The sequence below is a fragment of the Carex rostrata genome, chromosome 5 (genome assembly GCF_964058835.1).
Source record: "Carex rostrata chromosome 5, lpCarRost1.2, whole genome shotgun sequence".
In the NCBI taxonomy this organism is placed as follows: Eukaryota; Viridiplantae; Streptophyta; class Magnoliopsida; order Poales; family Cyperaceae; genus Carex; species Carex rostrata.
This window is the reverse complement of record NC_135922.1, coordinates 2018665-2030628: the sequence shown is the minus strand read 5'-3', so window position 1 is coordinate 2030628 and position 11964 is coordinate 2018665. Positions and strand designations below refer to the sequence as shown.

Sequence of the window (11964 nt, the reverse complement as noted above, 5' to 3'; positions counted from 1 at the left end):
TTTGGTTTTTTTTTGTGCAATACTTGAAATAGAAAATGAACATAGGAGAATATGTATTGGCAACCATTTCAGACAAAAATAAGCATTACTTATAGTTTGATGGAATGTTAGCTCATAGAATACGTCTTAAATTAGAACAGATATATTAATTACCTGAACGAAAACATCTGAAAATATGACAACCCTTTAGAAAGAATTTTACAATTCAAGAATTATCACACTATATTAATTAACGCAGCCCAAATGAAAGAGATACTTCTACACACATATACTGTTGTAGTGTCTTTGTGAAGCATTAACTCTACTAGATCATCTTATACAATTCTACATGTTCTGAAAACATGCATATTCTCTATATTTGTCTCTCTTTCCTTCTGACAGAGAAGTTTTATCTTTATGATGCACAGACCACTGGTAGGAAACCAACATGATCTGTTGTTCCATATATCTATATGAGCAAAACTAGGGTGTGATCGGATTAAACATACATCCCACACAAAGTACTTGGATTTTAATGGTTTGAATTCATAATTCGTTGTCAATCCGATAGTCTTTTGGAGGTGTGCTTATCAATCCCTCTTGGTGAGCACATCACACCCTAGTTTTGCACTCTCTCTCTCTCTCTATATATATATAGAGAGACAGAGAGAGAGAGAGATGTTTCGAATGAAGATCAAGGCAAGTGGGAGCAATTGAAGCTCTTGCTTGAGTGCGGTAGTCCGGGAAGTATGATAATTGTAACGACTCGTAGCGAAAAAGTTGGCCAGATTGTGGGCACAATGAATGCATACGATTTGCAAGGGCTAAATGAGGATGATTTGTGGAGTATATTCAGACAAAAGGCATTTGGAATGGGTGTTGATGAGCAACCTGAACTTGTCGATATCGGTAAGCAGTTGATTAATAAGTGTTGTGGATCACCTTTGGTGGCAAAAACCTTGGGAGGGTTAATGAGTTATAAGAATGAAGAAAGAGAATGGTTGGATGTGTTGGAGAGTAAAATTTGGGAAAATGCAGTTATAGCGCCTGCGCTGCAACTGAGTTACCATAACATGCCTTCTTCCATGAAGCGGTGTTTTGCATTTTGTTCTCTTTTTCCGAAAGATTATGAGATTGAGAGGGATACTCTGATTCAGCTCTGGATGGCTAATGGTTTTCTTATATCAGATGGAGAGATGAAAATGGAGGCAAAGGGGATTGAGATTTTCAATGAGTTGGTATGGAGAGGATTCTTTCAGGATGTTAAAAAGAAACGGAAACAAACATTCTTTCGGGGATTTAGTTCGCATATTGTTTGCAGGATGCATGAGTTGATACATGATCTTGCACAAACTTTTGGTGGCAATGAGTATGCTACTTTATCAAACTATGATCAACAAAATAACATGTCCAACAAAACCTCACATGTCTCTACTTGCTACAAACCAGGCATAGTTAGTCTCATGAAGAGATGTTCATTCATTCGTACACTATTGGATTTCAGTCATCCAGCTGACCGCAATAAACCAATAGCTTACAGTTCTACACTTGATTTGTCCGTAGCCAAATCATTTAGAGCTCTAAGTTTGCATTGTGCTTCTATTTCATATATTGATGCTAACCCCGGAATTATGAAGCACCTAAGGTACCTCGATCTCTCTGATTGTTGCTTTTTAATGGAACTACCAGAATCCTTCTCTACTCTCTTCAATCTACAGACTCTGAACCTAAATAATTGTCGGGATTTGAAATGCCTACCAGAAGGAATGAGGCACATGTGCAACCTTAGGCACCTCTACCTTGATGGGTGTTTTGGATTGAACCGCATGCCGCCAGGTCTTGGTAATCTCAGGTTCCTACAGACACTCTCAATGTATACAGTTGATCCTGAAAATGGTTGTGGCATTGAGGAACTAAAAGACCTTAATCTCGGATGCAAAACTTGCAAATTTAATTTCTAAAAGAAAATTAACCCAGCTACGTTTTGTTATCGGAACGCAAGAACCCGATATTGCTATGGAGATATTACAAGGTCTTGAACCCAATGAAGGATTAGAAGAACTGGAAATCAGATTCTATAATGGTATCCTTTTTCCACCATGGATGTTTAATTGCAGAACACTAAGAAACCTTACCTACCTCAGTTTGTCGTTGTGCGCAATATGCACAGCACTTCCACCGCTATGGCAACTACCATTGCTTCAACACCTGTCTCTATTCGGTCTCAACAGCCTAAAGCATATAGTTAGCAGGAGTTCAATGGTTGGGCAAAGGAGATGTCAGGCATTGCAGATGTTTCCTAAGCTAGAGTATTTAAAATTGGAATACATGCCAAGTTTAGAGAATTGGCAAGAAAATGATTCAGCAGCAGGAGAAGTAACATCTCTTGCTTTCCCACAGCTGCTGCATTTGGTGATTTCTGGATGCCCAAAGCTGGATACCCTGGCTTCTTGTCCATTGCTTAGGCAATTGGAAACAATAGGAAAACACAATATACCTTCCTCTGTCATCGAAGCATTTACGAACAATGGGGTCAATCATTTGATGGCTGATTTACCACATGGTTTCATTAACCCTTAACGGGTGATCATTGGCATGAAGAAATATCAAATTGATCTAGTGTTCTATTGAGTTACCAGTACTTTTCCTTCTGAAGCTTACCATCATTTTAATTTTTAAATTCTGTTGTTGCTGCTATTTTTTAATGTATGAACTGCTTCTCAGTTACACTTAAAACCTGGTTTCTTTTGTTATGACAAATGTGGTTATGGGGATGTAGCCATGTAGGTTATGAACTAGTGTTTCCAGTGATCTTATTTCTTGTTTCGAGATTGAGAGATTGTGAATTTTTCAAGCATGAAATTGTGAAATTCGGCACTTGGAATTTTTAATAACGTGTTGGTTGTATCTTAGTTTGCCTATTGATAATAATTATGTCATTTGATTATATCTTTGTTTCTAATTGGCATTCCATCACCCACACTAATGCTATGTTTTGCTTCATCTCTTTTCAAAGAAACCCAACTTGTTCAAGCATGGCATCAACTACAGACAAAATTGCAACTTCTCCAATTTCAGCAAAAGCAGAGCAAAGTAGACAGTAGGCACATTTTTCTTTAAAGAAAAAAACAATCAACCATAGCAATCAAAGATGAAATATTCACATAAAGAATAAAGAACAGGAGTATTAATCCTACATGAGATTCTCAATTTCAAAATTTGTGTAACACTTTTGCTAAAGCTGGTATAAACCCTCCCCAGAATAGAAATTCAACCACCAAATTTCAAAAGATGAGAAGGAAAACAAAAAAATGGACCAAAAAGGTGTAGAAATGAGAGCTGAATTTGATTGTTGCTGGCAGGCCCTATATCAAATATACGCGAATATGATTTCATCATATCAGTATCGACTTCCTTTGAAGAATCAAATTTTAAAAACAAAAAAGAATAATTAAGGGGTAAATGTACAGAGCGCAAATCGAAATTCCAAATTATCTTTGAGATAAGTAACCTGCATTGAGACGAAGTAGAATTTCTTAGTCCCTAGCAAGCTAGAAAAAAAAAATCACAGAAAAATACATCCCAATATGGGTTTCATCAAATAGATAGCATGTTTATAGACAGACAAAGTTGCGGGTGAAATGAAATATTTATTTATGTTTTGTTTCCTTTTCCGTTTCACACCACAAGAATCAAATACCACAATAAATTCAAGGGATTTGAGCAATAAATTTAACACAGTTTTGTTCAATCAATCTTCTTTCTTTTGTAAATGACGAGGGGGACTATTACTATTACCATTCAGTGCTGCATGATAGACTCGCTTTTCGCTCAAGCCTATTTCTGAAAGCACCAATTTGCCCTGCACCATATATTTTTTCAAATATTAATATCACAATTCTTTTCTAGATTGCTATTACTACAACTTCATAATTTACTATATTCACTGACATATATTTTTATGGCTGGGCACAATGTGTAATTAATAATTTACTATATTCACTGACGCTTACACATTGACATCTAGGTGTATGCTTGTTTAAGTATCATAAGTACAGAAATTACACATTTGCCCACGGAAACCGTCCAATTAGAAGAGCGACATTTTTCTGAAACATTCTACATATTTATTCTTTTTTTTAATAAAGGGTAAAATGGGTATTTTATGAATTTAACATGAGTTTTAATAGAAAAGGCAATAAAATGGGTAAATTTGTGGAGTTTATGAAATTTTAGAATGGTAAATATGATATGAGGAGGGTTCAAATGCACCCAAATTCTTGTGCACCCAAATGCACCCTATTCCTTTTCTCTATTTTCAAAGTCCGAATAGTTAATCCGAACCGTTAGATGCGATCTATATATTAAGATGTGCTTGGAGACCAAATTTTACATTTTTTAGAATTTTTTTACTATTTATTAAGCCACTTTGAAAAATCGCTGATCCAATGGTCCAGAAAATGTAAAATCAGCGATTTTCAAAGTGGCTTAATAAATAGTAAAAAAATTCCAAAAAATGTAAAATTTGGTCTCCAAGCACATCTTAATATATAGATCGCATCTAACGGTTCGGATTGACTATTCGGACTTTGAAAATGGAGAAAAACGATTTGAAATATAGGGTGCATTTGGGTGCACAAAAATTTGGGTGCATTTGAACCCTCCTCATATGATATTATGAATTTTTGAGAGGGGATTATGTAATTTTCAAAGTTTTTGAGGGTTAAACATTAAATCCCCCCTTTATTTTACTTCCATGGGAGGTTTCATCTAATTTATAACAAAAATCTTATGACCGACCTCAATTGGGGAGATAAACATGTTTTCAAAATCATATGAAATATTTTTTGGGTTTTCGTTATAAGAAATAAGAAGAGGGAACTCACCTCAGTGGCCATTAGTTTTCTGACATTGTTAGCATAGAGTCTGGGATCCTCCTTTTCTTCCTCTGAGGGACAATACACTGGTAATTTTATCACCTCCATGTGATTTACAAATTGGCAGAGAAGCAAAAATAAATGTCTCATCTGCCACCAAAAGAAAAGAAAAATATATAAATGAATAATAACAATGTTAAAAAATTGTTAGGGAAAAAGGTAGAAGCAAGCTGCCTGTAGTAGCATTGGTGCATGGAATGAGTTCCTAAACAACACCTCTAAACCTCTGTGTTGTACAAAAAATGTAAATTTATTTTGGCAAGGGACATTTTAAGAAAATTTGAATTCTTATCATGAATCCAGAGTTCGATGAAATACAAATAAAAACCATCCTAAAAGGAACCAAAATAGAGTGAAGTTTTTGGTAGAAATTGATGCCCATGGAGCAAAACAAACTTAAAGAACACTTGATTTATTTATTTATCTTACCCCTGCCATTGAATCCCAAGCAGGACTGAAGCGTTTGTAAGGGTATCTCAAAATTACTGGAATGACAGGGGCTTTTGCGAGAAATGCACCCGACTTGAATGGAAGCAGATAAGCTCCATTTGTAGTTGTCCCCTCTGAAAATTGTCAAAAATACAAATAATCTTTGTAAAACTCACAAGATAAGAAGAAAGTTTAAGATCTGTTATGGCACATGTTATATGAACTCGAATGTCAAGTAGCAACAAAAGGTAGAAAGGAACTAACATAATTTAATAAGAAAAGTATACTGCATTTCTTACTAAAAAATATTTTATGTGGTTAAAAACATAAAGTTACACATTGAAGTCGTGGATGTCTAAAGGAAAAACAAATAAAATCAGAACTGAATCGATATTCTATAAGCGAATGATGACATTTGTGGTAGCATTTATACGTAGAAAATATTAAATTTGAACAGTATAATGATAAGGAAAAACCAAGGAACATTAACCTGGAAAGAGCAGCATCATGGGACAGTTCTTATTTTGGTGAGCTTCTTGTACTCTCTCCGTAACAGCTCCTGCATCATTTTTCAATTTTAGAAGGCTATTATATGTGAAAAGATTAAAGCTTTCTGGTTGATTCATACCAGTACCATACTGTTAAGTTGTTTATATAAAACTAAAAGATCCGTTTTATACCTGAGACGCCTTTAGAATCACTTGCTTTTGATTCCCTTTGCACATAGATGCAACCGAGGCACTTACTGAGATGCAATAAAAAAAAATGTAAATAGTAAGTTCTTATGTTGGCATCTCAGGTACCATGGCTGTTCTGGTATGGTACCAGTGTAATAATCATATTTTCCTTTTCAACTTTTTTTTGGGGGCTGTATTATACATTTATACTTCTTTCCTTTTTCTTGTGGTTAACCAAACACTGGTGGGTTTGCTACTGAACTGTTATATACACATATGCAAAACACATATAAAAAAGAACTGGTGCAGGAGAAAAAATCGGTACCTTATAAGACCAACTAGAGGTAGTTTCGCCACTGACGCCTTGAATTAGGTAAATTTTATGCATAAAACAAAACATGTCAGAAAAAAAGAATTTACAATGTAGTCCCTGGAAAACAAAAAATGATGCATATATCATATTAAATAAAATCAAAGCTACCTTTGCAACAAAGCTTGGGAAGAAAGATGACATATGATAGAGAATGTCAACATATGAGACATGATTTGACACAATTGCCCCTGGTCTCTCGACTTCATCTGACTGCTGCATACTTCCATTCTGATAAAACCAATAAATAAATTAAACAACAAACATTAAATCCTGATCAATGCACTAAAACCCAAAATTTATTATACCCGAAAACTCCGATCCTCTACCCGAATCCAATAAAACCCGAAAACGAAAAGCTTGGACCGGGCACAGAACTGGCTGGCCTGCGCCACAGCTTCTCATGAAGTAACCCAATTTCATTCGGAGTAGAACTAGAGGAATTCAGATCACATGAAGTAACCCAATTTCATTCGGGTAAAACCAATAAATAAATTTCATTCTGGTAAAACCAATAAATAAATTAACAACAAACATTAAAACCTGAAACCCAAAATGTATTATATTATACCTCATTATTTGAAAAGCTCCGATCTTCGACCTGAATCCAATAAAACCCGAAAACAAAAAGCATGGACCGGGCACAGAACCGGCCAGCCTGCACCACAGTTTCTCTTCTCCACCCAGTCATATGCACCAAATCCTCTTCTCCTTCATTCTCTCCTCCTCGGCCTGAGAACAGCGTACAGAGCCGACAGATCAGGAAGTAAACAATCAGTACCAGTATACCAGAAACCAATCGGATGGGGACAAGTGTCACCATGGAAAGTCCTCGAAGGATTTTCTCTTGCAAAGGGATTGGACCTCTACCCATGGGACCGTACACATCGTTCCGCACATACGCAGCGCACTTCTTCTCCAGTTCGAGAAGGCTCTCGGAATTGATAGCAGTGTAGGAAACAGAGGACGCAGAGGAAGAAGAAGTGGTAGAGTCGGATTTGAGGAGAGAGCGTTCGTCTTTGGGTGTCGTCGATCGATCGGTGGAATCGAGTGGCTTCAGCTCCATTTGCATTGGCTTTACCAGAATACCAGAATACCAGAAGATGAGATGAGTACTTTCTAGAAAGAAAGCTAGAATCTTTTTTAGTTCTCTTTTCTGTTTACTGTAATTGGATGGACCTGGCGTCTAGTGCTAATACGTGGACCAGACTAAACTGAATATTTCATCCAACTCCTCTAAGGTAACAGAATATTTCCTTTTGAATCAGAACCGTCAATTGGAATCTAATCGTGCCGACTAAAATCCAACGGTACAGATCTAACATAATATTTATGTTACCTTAGGTGATACGAATTCAACTAAATTCGGAGTAGAATTGCATGTTTATTTTGTTAAATTATGAGTTAATCTTTTTCATTTTTTTAAATATGATTTTGTCCACTCTATATAAGCTCAATTGGTCGACAAATCTAAATTAATATATTCTTTTCTTGGAGAGCAAATATATTATAAAAAGATAAAAATAGAAGGAAATAAAAAAAAAAAATAAAAAAAGTTGTTTGGGCCGGGTACTAAAATTGATGGGCCAAGGCCCTTTAGTCAACGGCCCTATACTGTCGGAAAAATTGGTACCGTACTACCAGTACCAGCAATACCAGAATGCTTCTTTTTTATGGTATCTCCATCTCCACAAATAAAATAAAAAGGTAATTTTATACTGAAACATTGAAAAAACTTATAAAAATAAATGAAGCACAAATAAGGGAAATTCTGGAAACTAGGGATTAGAAAAAGAAAATTTTAACTTAAAAAAAAAAGTACTATTGTTACAAACATGAAGAGAACACAGCAGCTTTTCTTTGTTTTTTTTTTCCAATATTGACACTACCCCAACTCTTCCTTCCTAAATGTCTTGCTTTATTAACCTAGTTTCACCTCTCTCTCTCTCTCTCTCTCTCTCTCTCTCTCTCTCTCATCAGGAGCCCTCTCGCACGCTCTACATCGACCACTTCACCCTGTATTGTATTTCTCTCTCTACCTTGCTGCACTTATGCTTTGGATTTAGAGAGAGAAACATCACTCCTTAATTATAAGAAGTCATCAAATAGAGTTGACAAAACAATTCCTTGTACAAATTCGCTCCGACGAGTCCTCTCTCTCTGATCCTTCTCAGAGAGAGATGCTGTTTCAGCTCTGAAAACATGTTATACAATTAATTAGTAAGTAATTATACAACTCCATACCTGACCAGTATTTTGAGGACAATAAAGACCATCACTGGTACAGAACATTTCGAGGGCAAATGGGTAATTTCTCTAATTATGATGCTTTCACAGTAACATTTACATATATGGTTGTGTAAGCATCAGAAGTAGAGAAATTATGCATTTGCCCTCAGAAACCGATCAATTAGAAGACTGCTATATTTCTGAAACATTGCTACATACTTTTTTCTTTTTTAAAATAAAGGGTATAATGGGTATTTTATGAAATTAAATGACTTTTAGTTGTAAAGTCAATCAAATGGATAAATTTGTGAGTTTCTGAATTTAGAAGGTAAATATGATGATATTAGGAACTTTAGAGGAGGGAAATAAGTAATTTCGAAGTTCTTGAGGGGTATACATGAAATTCCCCTTAATTAAGAAAAAAGGAAATAAATCTGCAGGAAACTGTTATTCCGATCCCAACCATTCAAATTTTTACATATGCGAATCTCAAGGAAGAAAGTTTTTCACGGTCAAATCTCGACAAAGATTAACGGTTGGGATCAGAATAACAGGTTCCGTTATTCCTTTGGAATAACAGCAGATTTTTTTCAAAGAAAAAAGGCTAAAGTTTCCAAAACACACCTCTCTGGAGTCTTCTCATCTGCTGTCTTGTTGAACAAACCACTCTGAGTTGTATTTGACTCAGTTTTTTCGGCTTTTGTTGAATCCGTCAATGGGAAATTGGAAATAAAAGATGAGAGAAATGGATCAGGTGCAGCTGCAGTTGCAGCCGGTTGCGCCAAAGAGGTTCCGGCAAGGAGAGATTGCAAAGTACCATCTCGTAAGTCTTTTCTGAGTAGTGAGAGCAAAGAACTGGAACTAGAAGTGTTTTTACGGTATCTCCTCTTATGTTGCAAGTAAACTTATGTTAAGGAAAAAAAATTACATGAAGTAAATTCAATACAACATTGGTTTGTTCCATTAGACAAACTCTTATTTGAAATATGCAAATTAAAACTAATTAAGATTATATTTCACATTCAAAATGGATATTGTCTATGAAATCATTGGATCACAAAAAAATATTTTTGACATTTAACATTTTTTTTCAAGTGAATTAACATTTAGAACCATGAGGTGCTCCTTGTGTAAAAATTGTAATAGAAAGTGAAAAAAAGGATATTTTAAAATAACTCGCATGTTGCATAGTAAGGTGGCCCACCAAGTCCATCCCGACCTTCGCTGTACATATTGGGCATACCTGAGAAAAAAAGGTAAAATCGTTAGTTGGGTAGCATATACTAGTTCGGATAACATTTTTTGTGTTTTACTGTTAATCGTTCATGAATTTATTAGTTGTATATTATAAAATTGAATTATCCATAACAAGTAATTTACTATGTTTTCATGATTTTTTAAGTTGGATGAGTTTGCCATTTTTAATTCATTAGTCTAAAATTAATGCCATTTATAATACATTTGGTGATCACTTCTAAATTCTAATAACTACCATTTATGGAAAAATCCATGGATCAGTTGCAATTTTTATAACTATAAAGAGTTATGAACACTAACTAAAGATACACACTAAAAACAAATATGCAATTTTGACCTCATAAAAACTGAAAATAGCAAATATACCCCGTTCTTAGTTTCAATAGCGTGTTCATCATCGACGTGGCAGCAAAAACCAACGAAATCGAAATCCTCGCCACAAAAGGGGCAGTTGTACTCCATCCCAACCCTTGACGAGTCATCATCTCCACCGTCCAGCTCCTCAAACCCCAGATACAGATCTACAACAACAACAGGAAACTGATCGAAACACCGATTCTTTGCAAATCAAAAGGAAATCGAAATCAAAATTGAATACTTTGATAATTGGTACCGTATCTGGATTGGAGACGACGCGAGGCGCTTGACGAGAGACGGCTCCATGAATCAGACTCCATTGATTGATTTTGTTGATTTTGTTGATTTCTTTGAGCGAGTAAGGTCGGATTTGATTCCTTGGTGAAGAAAGCTCAGCTCCTCTCTTTTTTTTCTCTATATATTTTTTCTCGCTCTTGCTTGTAAGGTGCGGTCAGGACTAAGCTCGTATTTTCTCAGGTAACAGAATATTTGTGTTTAGATCTAGATCGTTAGCTTCTTTTAATATTCGTGTAATATCAGATCGAACGGTCATGATCTAGGTTTAATTTTGTGTTACCGTAGGTTATATAATTCATAAGGACTTGGCAGAAAAAATTAATTTTTCTTCTAGAGAGAGAAAGAGAATGGCAGTAGTCTACATCACACCCAAAGCCGCCTTGTAATTTAGCGTGCTCCTGGTATATGCTGAAACAAATACACCGGATGATATACAGTAACACTGACATGTGGGGCAACATTCTGAGAGAGGAATCTTTTTAAAACTCCACTGCAACCAGGTCTTTCTCGGATGACCTGGAAAAATCTGAAATGGAACAGGTCCATATCAGCCTAATAATACTATTGAAACAAAGAAGCAAAATATCAATATATAACTGTCGGTCGGATTTAATTAAATCTACGACTGTAAACCAGGTGCAGGTACTGTACCTCTTCCCGGAAGAACAGTCGCGAGGTAAATGAGCTCGCTCTTCTCGTGTCCACTTACGCATTTATTAAACGTGGATACAGCTCATCCGTTGGATCTTGATCATAACAGAGGAAATAGCGTGTTTTCTTCAGGATACTTCTGAGACGTCAGATATTAGATCCAACGGATGATATTGTTTGTACCTTTCTGTTTTGGATATTTCCAAGCAAGTGCTGCGAATCTAGCCGCGAAGCGCCAGCGCGCCTTTCTGAAAGCAGTGTTGGGTCCAGCACACGATTGCAGAATGATACGGTTGTCGTGTCTTTTTAGAAAAATTAATGATTACGTGTTGATGTGTTAAACGCTGTTTTGGTGTTGGCTGTTCGGAACTGAATTCGGGATGGATTGCTTTTTCCGACAACCGTGTGGGAAATCTGGGGCTTGGCTCAGAGAACCTTGTTTAGGGTAGAGATTTAACAGGGCAGCTTTAGCTTCATGGAGTGTAAAGACTATTCATTTATGCAGTGATAAGACAAGAATAAGGGAATTAATTAGAATATAATGTCTATTCCCACCTAACAGGATATAAATTGAATATATTATAGGTAGTGGAAAAGACATTTATTTTAATTTCAAGGGAAACATGGAATTAGAATTTCAACGGGAATATTGAATTAAATGTGACTCTTTTGTCTGTATTTTGTTCTCACCAAGTTGATATGGCACTTTCAATTTTATTTTCTATTATTTCATTTTATCTACCGTGCACACTTTCAGAGGAGAGAGAACTTTCTCATCTGT

The 11964-nt window shown here is 35.8% G+C and overlaps 3 protein-coding genes across 7 annotated transcripts; 1 reads left to right on the top strand and 2 right to left on the bottom strand.

The window, feature by feature from the left end:
* Positions 1-779: 779 nt before the first annotated feature.
* On the top strand, positions 780-1940 carry LOC144554479 (putative disease resistance protein RGA1). Its single transcript, XM_078302794.1, has one exon. It carries the CDS (start codon positions 780-782, stop codon positions 1938-1940), a length of 1161 nt encoding a protein of 386 aa, XP_078158920.1.
* Positions 1941-3306: 1366 nt separating this feature from the next.
* LOC144554023 (lysophospholipid acyltransferase LPEAT1-like) lies at positions 3307-7543 on the bottom strand. Of its 5 annotated transcripts, none has more exons than XM_078302217.1 (9): positions 6964-7542; positions 6504-6608; positions 6348-6385; positions 6026-6090; positions 5836-5904; positions 5346-5479; positions 4866-5006; positions 3778-3841; positions 3307-3490 (listed from the first exon to the last, which is right to left on the bottom strand). In XM_078302217.1, the coding sequence occupies exons 1-9, from the start codon at positions 7462-7464 to the stop codon at positions 3471-3473; spliced, it is 1137 nt and encodes a 378-aa protein (XP_078158343.1). In that variant the 5' UTR covers positions 7465-7542; the 3' UTR covers positions 3307-3470. The 5 variants fall into 5 exon arrangements, with proteins under 5 accessions (XP_078158343.1, XP_078158342.1, XP_078158340.1 ...); XM_078302216.1 differs by having other exon boundaries at positions 6504-6623; positions 6964-7541; XM_078302214.1 differs by lacking the exon at positions 3307-3490 and adding an exon at positions 6701-6752 and having other exon boundaries at positions 3545-3841; positions 6504-6623; positions 7025-7539.
* Positions 7544-8177: 634 nt separating this feature from the next.
* Positions 8178-10664, bottom strand: LOC144554025 (protein DEHYDRATION-INDUCED 19 homolog 2-like). The gene is made up of 5 exons (XM_078302218.1): positions 10492-10664; positions 10245-10399; positions 9787-9864; positions 9246-9520; positions 8178-8586 (listed from the first exon to the last, which is right to left on the bottom strand). The coding sequence occupies exons 1-5, from the start codon at positions 10553-10555 to the stop codon at positions 8481-8483; spliced, it is 678 nt and encodes a 225-aa protein (XP_078158344.1). The 5' UTR covers positions 10556-10664; the 3' UTR covers positions 8178-8480.
* Between the last annotated feature and the right edge of the window lie 1300 nt (positions 10665-11964).

Bases quoted from the DNA above. Each gene is read 5' to 3' on its own strand.
- LOC144554025 (XM_078302218.1), bottom strand. From the start codon at position 10,555: ATGGAGTCTGATTCATGGAGCCGTCTCTCGTCAAGCGCCTCGCGTCGT. The intron at 9,865-10,244 runs GTATATTTGCTA...TTTTTTTCTCAG, and splicing joins CTATTGAAACTAAGAACGGG to GTATGCCCAATATGTACAGC. The intron at 9,521-9,786 runs ATATCCTTTTTT...ACATAAGTTTAC, and splicing joins AACATGCGAGTTATTTTAAA to TTGCAACATAAGAGGAGATA.
- LOC144554023 (XM_078302213.1), bottom strand. From the start codon at position 7,464: ATGCAAATGGAGCTGAAGCCACTCGATTCCACCGATCGATCGACGACA. The intron at 6,091-6,347 runs GTACCGATTTTT...ATTGCATCTCAG, and splicing joins CCTCTAGTTGGTCTTATAAG to TAAGTGCCTCGGTTGCATCT. The intron at 5,007-5,345 runs GTAAGATAAATA...TTTTGGTGGCAG, and splicing joins CTTGGGATTCAATGGCAGGG to ATGAGACATTTATTTTTGCT.
- LOC144554479 (XM_078302794.1), top strand. From the start codon at position 780: ATGAATGCATACGATTTGCAAGGGCTAAATGAGGATGATTTGTGGAGT.